The 10168-nt window shown below is 37.5% G+C and overlaps 1 protein-coding gene and 1 pseudogene across 1 annotated transcript; both read left to right on the top strand.

The window, feature by feature from the left end:
* Positions 370 to 1314, top strand: LOC102172706 (olfactory receptor 2AJ1-like). Its single transcript, XM_005682855.2, has one exon. It carries the CDS (start codon positions 370 to 372, stop codon positions 1312 to 1314), a length of 945 nt encoding a protein of 314 aa, XP_005682912.2.
* On the top strand, positions 6772 to 7704 carry LOC106502330 (annotated as a pseudogene).

Genomic DNA, 10168 nt, shown 5'->3' with positions numbered 1-10168 from the left:
ATCTTTTAAAACTTTTAAAATGTCAGCAAAACAGTGTTAACATTTCAGGGAATTAAATATATAATTAAGTTTATTCTTATATAAATAAAGTATATACAAATTATGTTTATTTCATAATGGATAAAATAATTAACTTGTTCAGCAAATAAATGCCCATTGTGTAAAACATGCTCAATTGAAAAACTTTCTGAGAGTCCATTTGGCTTTACTTGGAAAATACAGCAAAAAAGGAATATGCTTATCTTATTATACAGTTAAATGTAAAGGAGGTTGAGATTTATGCTAATTTTTCTTTCTTTTCACTCTACCTCTTATTTATTTATATTTGTTTGTTTGTTTATTTATTTTAGGTAAAGCAAGAATTTCAAGATGGGATGTGAGAATCACACTTCCAGCAGTGACTTCATTCTTTTGGGACTCTTCACTTCTTCCCAAACAAGTCTGATTTTCCTCTCATTTATATTCATTGTTTTTATTATAACTATAACAGAAAATACAATGATGATTATCCTTATCCACAGGGAATCAAGACTCCATACTCCAATGTATTTCCTGCTCAGTCATCTCTCTTTTATGGATATCTTGCATACTAGCAACATTGTTCCCAAAATGATCACTGACTTTCTGTCAGGCAGCAAAACGATTTCATTTGCAACCTGTGGCTTCCAGATATTTCTCTCCCTCACCCTCTTGGGTGGTGAGTGCCTTCTCCTGGCAGCAATGTCCTACGATCGCTATGTAGCCATCTGTCACCCACTGCGCTACCCCATTCTTATGAATGACTATGTCAGCGTTCTCATGGCTGGAGGGGCCTGGTTTATTGGGATAATCAACTCCATAGTTCACACAGCTTATGCACTTCACTTTCCCTTTTGTGGCTCAAGAGCCATTGATCATTTTTTCTGTGAAGTCCCTGCCATGCTGGTGTTGTCCTGTGTGGACACAACACTCTATGAACGAGCAGCTTATGCAAGTGGTATCATTTTCCTGTTTATCCCTTCCTCTCTAATCTTTGCTTCTTATGTCCAAATTCTTCTTACTGTCCTCCACATGAAATCAAAAGAGGCCAGGAAAAAGTCATTTTCTACCTGCTTCTTCCACATGATTGTGGTCATAATGTACTATGGGCCTTTTATTTTCACATACATGAGACCTAAAAAGTACCACACTCCAGGTCAGGATAAATCCCTGGCAATTTTCTATACCATCCTCACACCATCTTTCAACCCAATTATCTACAGTATCAGGAATAAAGATGTCTTAGATGCAATGAAAAATATGCTCAGAAGTAATTTTCTCCATAAAATGTTATAGGGAAAAAGCTTAAAGTGTATATTGTTGTCTATTTCCACAATAAATATTCAGAGGATATCTGTTATTCAAATCTCTAGCGAGTTTTTATCTCTTCAAGTGTGCAAAAATGGATATTTCTGAAACATTGATAATAGTAAAGTTGTTCCAGATATTTGTTTTATAAATGCATATATCTAAAACTGTAACTGACTCTCTATGTTGCCAATTATAATCACCAAACCTACAATTATAGAACATCAAAGATGACTAAAGGTTAATTTTATTTTCCCACTAAAATCATACAACTTTGTAAAAATTATCTTTTATGATAAAATCACATTATATAAAGATATATACATATATGATGTATGTGAGAGAGAAATTCATATGATTTCTGTATTTTTATGAAACTATAAAATGATATTTCAAACCTTATAGTAAATTATCAAAAATTTACAAAAAGTCATAAGTGAAAAGGGTGAAGGTAGCAAAATATGGAAACTTGAATTTATGAGATAAATAAGTCCCGGGGAAATAATGAACAGCATGGTGATTACAGTTAAAAATGCTATATTGTATATTTGAAAGGCACTAATAGATGGGGAAACAGTGGAAACAGTGTCAGACTTCATTTTGGGGGCTCCAAAATCACTACAGATGGTGATTGCAGCCATGAAATTAAAAGACACTTACTCCTTGGAAGAAAAGTTATGACCAACCTGGACAGTATATTCAAAAGCAGAGACATTACTTTGCCGACTAAGGTCCATCTAGTCAAGGCTATGGTTTTTCCAGTGGTCATGTATGGATGTGAGAGTTGGACTGTGAAGAAAGCTGAGCGCCAAAGAATTGATGCTTTTGAACTGTGGTGTTGGAGAAGACTCTTGAGAGTCCCTTGGACTGCAAGGAGATCCAACCAGTCCATTCTGAAGGAGATCAACCCTGGGATTTCCTTGGAAGGAATAATGCTAAAGCTGAAACTCCAGTACTTTGGCCACCTCATGTGAAGAGTTGACTCATTGGAAAAGACCCTGATGCTGGGAGGGATTGGGGGCAGGAGGAGAAGGGGACGACAGAGGATGAGATGGCTGGATGGCATCACTGACTCAATGGATGTGAGTCTGAGTGAACTCCGGGAGATGGTGATGAACAGGGAGGCATGCTGCGATTCATGGGGTGGCAAAGAGTCGGACACGACTGAGCAACTGAACTGAACTGAAGAGAATAGACTTTTAAAGATCTCATCACAAGAAAAAGATTGTACAGTTTTCCAAAACACACACACTATGAAGACTGAGTAGTGAGTAGAAAATTTGACTAGACCTATAAATAGTAAGGAGTTTAAATTAGTAATTAAGATTTCCCAACAAAGAAAATCTGTAAACCAGATAACGTCACTGGTTTAATTTTAGCATTCATATATAACAGAATTAATGTCAGTCATTTTCCATATCTTCCCAAAAACCAGAGGAGGAGGTATCACTCATTATCTCATTCTATGAGGTCACAATTACACTGATACCAAATTCAGAAAAAGATTTATAAGAAAAGACATTGAGGGGAGTGGTCCTAAGATGGAAGAGTAATAGGACAGGGAGACCACTTTCTCACCCACAAATTCATGGAAAGAACATTTGAATGCTGAGCAAATTCCACAAAACAACTTCTGAATGCTGGCAGAGGACATCAGGCACCCAGAAAGGCAGCCCATTGTCTTCGAAATAAGGTAGGACAAAATATAAAAGATAAAAAGAGAGAAAAGAGGTAGGGAAAGAAATCCATCCCCGAGAAGGGAGTCTTAAAAGAGAAGTTTCCAAACACCAGGAAACAGTCTCACTGGCGGATCTATGGGGAATCTTGGAACCTCAGAGGGCAGCATAACCAGAAGGAAAAATAAATAATTAAAACCCACAGATTATACGCCTAATGGCAACTCCCAGCGCTCTTGGCCACCACCAGCAAGCAGGGGCTGAACAGGGAGGCATGGGCTGCTGTGCTTAGGGTAAGGACTGGGCCCGTATGCCCTGAGGGCTATCTGAGGGAACTAACAGGAGATAGCAACCCAGACTGTGGGTTAGCCAGAGAGAGAGAGAAAAAAAAAAGAGAGAGGGAGAGAGAGAAGTATCCTGAGAAAAGCCCTAACCTGAGGCACTGCCAGGCCCGCTCACAGAACAAGGGACAGAGCAAGTAGCAGGGGAGAGCTAACAGGCTGCAGACCGGCCCATCCCCCGCTGGAGACACGCAACCGGGGGCGGGGCGGGGCGTGGGGGGAACAGCCAGAGCCAGAAAGGGGCAATCCTGGCCCCAGAGAGGCATCCTCTACCAAACTGCAAACAGGCTCTGTTGCTAACCAAGAGTTCTTGAGATTCTGGATGGTTGACATCGTCGGGAGGGTCGCAGCCAGAGGTCAGCTCCCCAGCAGAGAGACACGGCACACCTGAGAAGGTGTGCCCCTTGTACACCCAGAAAACCGAGTGACAGGAACTGGGGGGAGGCGATAAGACATACCGCGCACCTGGGGCTGACTGTGCTCGCCAAGGACCTGGTCACCTGAGCTGCTCGGACCTGGGAAGGGCATAAAACGCAGGCCCAACTCTGTGCCTTTGGGGAGTACTCAAAAACTTGAACCTGAATGGCTTAAACCTGGAAAGTGCATGCAACCCAGGGCCTGCCTGAGACAGCTCCTGGGCAGAGCATTTCATTGCACTTTTAGCTTGCTTACCATCTTAACAATATTCAGTTTTCCAACCCATAAACACAAAATGCTTTTCTATTTATTTGCCTTTTCAACTTCTTTCAGCAATGTTTGGTAAACTTTAGTGAACAGGTGTTTTGCCTCCTTTGTTAGGTTTATTCCCAAGCATTTTGTTCTTTATCATGAAGTTGTAAATGTAACTGTTTTCTTAAATACTCCTTAGTATTATATATTAGTACAGTATAGAAATGCAGCTTATTTTATATTATGCAATTTTGCTGCATTTATTAGTTATAACAGATTTTTGGTGGACTCTACAATTTTTCAAATATAAGATTGTGTCACCTGTGAACTAAGATTACTATATTTCCACTACTATGCAAAAAAAAGTGTCAAAGTATACCTTTTTGCCTGTTGAAGCAAAAGCTTTCTCTTTCACTATTGAATATCATGTCAATTGTGATTTCAGTTTTTAATCGTGCCATAAGCTTTGTGTCACTTAAATATTTCATTCAAGTAAAGCTAGAATATGATCTCAATAGCCTACAGAACAAAGCAGCAGTTTCTTAACTCACCCCTCCTTATCCTCAAGGCAAATATTTTATATTATTTTAATCCTTTCCTTTATTGATCCATGTATTTTTCACCAATATACCAATTTTCTAGTGTTTAAATCAAATACCATCTCTTGACTCTTAGCTGTGGACTCTATGAATGAACATTACACACGACTTGTACAACCACCCCCAATATCTTTTTCTTTCCCAATCCTTTCAAAATAGTTCTATTACATTTTGTGTCTGGGGTGGCAAAGTTGACAGCAATTGGCCATTGTCATCTAGTATATACAGCTAAAATATAAAAATATAAATTAGTGCAAAGCCTAAGGATATTGTATCTAGTATTTCTATACAAATAGTTCTTATTGGCATTTTCTCTGTCAAAATTCTTTTCGAACCATGTATTCACAGGCAAAAATGTGAATTTTCCAAAAATATTTTAAAAGACATATAGAATTCTCAAGGAAACACTTTTAATAAAATACTCCTCATTTATTTTTAAGTGATCTGTTTACATAGTTTGAATATGTTGGCTGAAATATATAAATTCTGAAAAGAATAGGTTTTTTATGGTTCAATTAACTCCATCATTATTATATTACGTACATTCCTAGGAATAGCTGTAAGTATGCATTGCTTTCCTTCTACTAATTCTCAGCCTCATATCCTTTCCAAAGCACAATCTTTTTATGTTCCTTTGCTGTTTTTTCTTTTAGTCTGATTATATACATATATATGTATATAATTTTGTTTATGAAACTTTCACTAAATATTTTATCAATTATTATTGTTTAATTTGACAGAGACTTTATTACCTGGCATACTTACAATGTCTCTAGAGAATTCTCCTTCTGACCTCCAAGAAAAGATTCCTTATTCTTCTTGCCTTTTAATTGATTATTATTTCTCTGTCCAAATTTCTTCTTTTAGGTGATCCTAAAGTATTTCATCTCTTATTGTGCTTTACGCTCACTTGTTCTCTTTTAATTTGTAGCATTCGTATTTTCTATCATCAGAATGATTGGGATTTAACAGAGAGATATTTTAAATATAAGTGCTTACATTTGCACAATAATCTACAGTTGGAAAGAATTTCGAATACAAGAAAATAAAAGTAAAAATTAAATTAATAAGATAAAATACCATCAGTGTTTCTCTAACACAGAAGAATTAGAGATCTGGAAACATATAAAACACATGTTGTTTGTCAGAGCTTGAGCGATTGTTGAAAGCTGTAAGGAGTGTGATAGATATTCAGGCATAGGGTTTACATTAACCATGGCATTCAGAAACTCCTCTCTTCAGAGGAGGCAGAAGAAACTCAATATGCTTACACATTACATGACATGGATTCATTCTAGACTTTGCAACAGATGAACCAACTAATGACTTCCCACATGGCATTAGTGATAAAGAAACTTCTTACCAATATAGGAGATGTTAGAGACATGGGTTTGATCCCTCAGTTGGGAAGATTACCTAGAGGAGGGCATGGCTACCCACTCCAGTATTCTTGTCTGGAGAACCCCATGGACAGAAAAGCATGGCAGGCTATGGTCCATGGGGTCAAAAGAGTTGGACACAGCTGAAGTGACTTAGTGCTATGCAGGAATCAACTAATGTTTTCGACTTAAGTGAAAATTTTCTTAATTGCCTTAAATAGTTACTCAGAATTCTTCGGTGTATGCATTTATACTGATATCCTATGCATATATCTTTAATGAGTGAAGTCACTCAGTCATGTCCGACTCTTTGTGACCCCGTGGACTGTAGCCTACCAGGCTTCTCCGTCCATGGGATTCTCCAGGCAAGAATACTGGAGTGGGTTACCATTTCCTTCTCCAGGGGATCTTCCCTACCCAGGGATCGAACCCAGGTCTCCCGCATTGGAGGCAGACGCTTTAACCTCTGAGCCACCAGGGAAGCTCTATTTTGATATTAATTTAGCTTGTGTAGGTCAGTAAAACATACTTATCCTAGTGATATGGTAAAAAATAATTTTAAAAGTAATTTTAAAGATTTCTTGGAAACAGGTGAAAAATGTTTCATTTTCAAATTTTAATCAGTGACTCAAAAGGAAGATTTCTTTTCTGTAAAATTTGTAACATCAGTCCATCTTTTAAGAACTGTAACATTTAAAATAATGTAACAAAAATAGCTATCATTTATATTTAACTCACTTGCTTTTGTGTCTGCCTTTAGGAAAAATAATATGAATAACCCATGGAAACTTATAATCAAACATCAACTGATTTCATCTTATTGGGGTTGTTCCCCCCTTCAAGATTTGGCATGTTTCTTTTTATTCTCATTGTTCTCATTTTCCTAACAACTCTGTTTGGCAACCTCTTTATGATCCTTCTCATGTTTCTGGACACCCATCTCCACACACCAATGTATTTCCTACTTAGCTCTCCTTCATTGACCTAACTACATCTCCACCATTTTCCCTAAAATGGCCTGCAATTTTCTGCTTGGAAATAAGTCTATCTCCTTCATTGGATGTGGATTGCAGAGCTTCTTCTTCATGACTTTAGTAGGTACAGAAGCATTGTTGTTGACATCTGTGGCTTATGATCGTTATGTAGCCATTTGCTTTCCTCTTCACTATTCCATCAGAATCAGCAGAAAAGTGTGTGTGTTGATGATAATAGGATCATGGATGACAGGCTCTATCAACTCCTGAGCCCACACCATATATGTCTTCCAGATCCTTATTGCAAATCTAGGGCCATTAATCATTTCTTCTGTGATGTCCCAGCCATGTTGACTCTGGCCTGCATTGACACCTGGATCTATGAGTACGCAGTGTTTGTGAGTGTCATCTTTTTCCTTCTATTGCCTTTCATTGGTATTGCCAATTCCTATAGTCGTGTTCTCTTTGCTGTTTATCACATGCAGTCAGCTGAAGGGAGGAAGAAAGCTTATTTAACCTGTAGCCCTCACCTTACTGTGGTAACTTTTTACTATATGCCCTTTGCTTACACTTATCTACGTCCACGATCCCTTCTAACTCCAACAGAGGACAAGGTTCTGGCTGTCCTCTATACCATCCTCACCCCAGTGCTCAACCCTATTATCTATAGCCTGAGAAACAAGGAGGTGATGGGAGCCCTGAGAAGATTAACTAAGAGAATCTGTTCTGTGAAAATGTAGCCACATCTTTATGTATAAGTACCTAGGTCTTGTGTGTGTGTGTGTGTACACATCAGTGGACAGTGATTTAACATACTGTTTTATCACTGTTCCAATCATTAAATTCGAGGACTAAAATTAATCTAGAGAAAAAATTTACTCATATCTAGACAATATTATCTTGTAAATATGTATATATATATATGCATGGAAGTATCTTGTTATACATACACATATATATGTATATGTCTATATATAATTTCAAGCCTTACCCTTTTACTTCATGGTATATATTTCCTAATCAATTTCAAACACATTTATTTTCCTATGTAAAAAATAATTTTGATTTTTAAATTGTTTTAATTTTAATTTTAAACCTATATTTAATCAGGTATTCAAAATACTACACAATTGCACTCATCTCACACATTGTCAAAGTAATGCTCAAAATTCTCCAAGCCAGGCTTCAACAGTACATGAACTGTGAACTTCCAGATGTTTAAGCTGGATTGAGATAAGACAGAGGAACCAGAGATCAAATTGCCAACATCCATTAGATCATTGAAAAAGCAAGAGAGTTTCAGAAAAAATATCTACTTCTTCTTTATTGACTACTCCAAAGCCTTTTACTGTGTGGATAGTAACAACTGTGGAAAATACTTAAAGCGATTGGAATACCAGACCACCCTACTTGCCTCCTGAAAAAATCTGTATGCAGATCAAGAAGCAAAAGTTAGAACCAGACATAGAAAATCAGACTGGTTCTAAATTGTGAAAGGAGTATGTTAAGGCTGTATATTGTATACCCTTATACCCTGCTTATTTAACTTATATGCAGAGTATATCGTGCAAAATGCTGGGCTGGAAGAAGTACAAGCTGGAATCAAGATTTCCAGGAGAAATATCAATAATCTCAGATATGCAGATGCCACCATCCTTATGGCAGAAAGTGAAGAAGGACTAAAGAGCCTCTTGATGAAAATGAAAGAGGAGAGTGAAAAAGTTGGCATAAAACTCAACAATCAGAAAACTAAGATCATGGCATCCAGCCTCATTACTTCATGGAAAATAGGTAGTAAAACAATGGAAACAGTGACAGACTTCATTTTTGTTTGGCTCCAAAATTACTACAGATGGTGAGTGCAGCCATGAAACTAAAAGACAATCACTCCTTGGAAGAAACTATGAAAAACCCAGACAGTATATTAAAAAGCAGACACATTACTTTCCCAACAAAGATCCATCTAGTCAAAGCTACAGTTTTCATAGTAGTCATGTGAGAGTTAGACTATAAGGAAAGCTGAAGAATTAATGCTTTTGAACTGTGGTATTCGAGAAGACTTTTGAGAGACCCTTAGACTACAAGGATATCCAACCAGGCCTTCAGAAAAGAAATCAGTCCTGAATATTCATCAGAAGGGCTGATGCTGAAGCTGAAGCTCCAATAGTGTGGCCACAGGGTGTGAAGTACTGACTTATTGGAAAAGAGCCTGATCCTGGGAAAGATTAAAGGCAGAAGAAGAAGGAGACGACAGAGGATTAGATGGTTGAGTTTTAGCAAGCTCCGGGAGTTGGTGATGGACAGGGAAGCCTGGCATGCTGCAGTCCATGGTGTCTCAAAGAACCGGACAGGACTGAGTGACTCAACTAACTGACAGATGAGCAACCCAAGGAAGTTTATTAAAAGCCGGTTATGAAAAGAGCATTCTTTAACAGGCTATCTGCTGTTTTGTAAGCACACTCAAATACTTCTGTTCAGGTACCAGTTTCTTTGACCCTGTGGTGTACTTTTTTTAAATAGCATCAATGTAGTATTAAAACAAGCAAAGATCCTTTTGAGTGTGAGAACCTAGGCAAGCACACATGCAACATTCTTAGCTACTTTTGCCCTAAATGTATAACGTCCTAAGAAAGGGAGTTTGAGTGAATAGAAAGGGAATGGCATTAGGCAAACAAGGAAAATGATGGTAGTGTCTCTCTCTTTTGGTGTGTGTGTGTCAGTTATCATTGAAAATAGTCTAAGGAAATATGGAGTTGAGTGGAGATGTCTATTACAGTCTCCTTGTCCATTTCAGGTTATGAATAATAGAAGAAATAAGGAGATATGAATCTATTGCTGACCCTGACATATCATGGACTAGGGGGAAAAACTATATATCTCTAGACTTAGTTAGCTAAGAAGCAAGATGGGAACCTTGTATCCTAAAGTATCAGTAAATAGTGTAGGCAAGAAAAGCTATCTTTCTCTACTATTCTAGGTTCTTGACTAAGATGTCCCCTGTAACACAGGTCTGTTTAACACAAAAATAAGAAAAAAAATTAATGTCATGAATACCTCCTATATACATGGGGGTGAGCCAGGAAAACTGAATAACTCCATTTTTTACTCCAAGCTACAATTCAGACATTGACAGTTTTTTTTTACTTGTAATAGTTTTAGTAGACCCCATGGTGTTCTGCATTCTCTCAAGTGTTTGAAATGTAT

Source organism: Capra hircus, chromosome 7 (genome assembly GCF_001704415.2).
Source record: "Capra hircus breed San Clemente chromosome 7, ASM170441v1, whole genome shotgun sequence".
NCBI classification, from domain to species: domain Eukaryota; kingdom Metazoa; phylum Chordata; class Mammalia; order Artiodactyla; family Bovidae; genus Capra; species Capra hircus.
Note: the sequence above shows the minus strand (reverse complement) of the source record. Positions and strands in the feature narration are given on the sequence as shown.

Bases quoted from the DNA above. Each gene is read 5' to 3' on its own strand.
- LOC102172706 (XM_005682855.2), top strand. From the start codon at position 370: ATGGGATGTGAGAATCACACTTCCAGCAGTGACTTCATTCTTTTGGGA.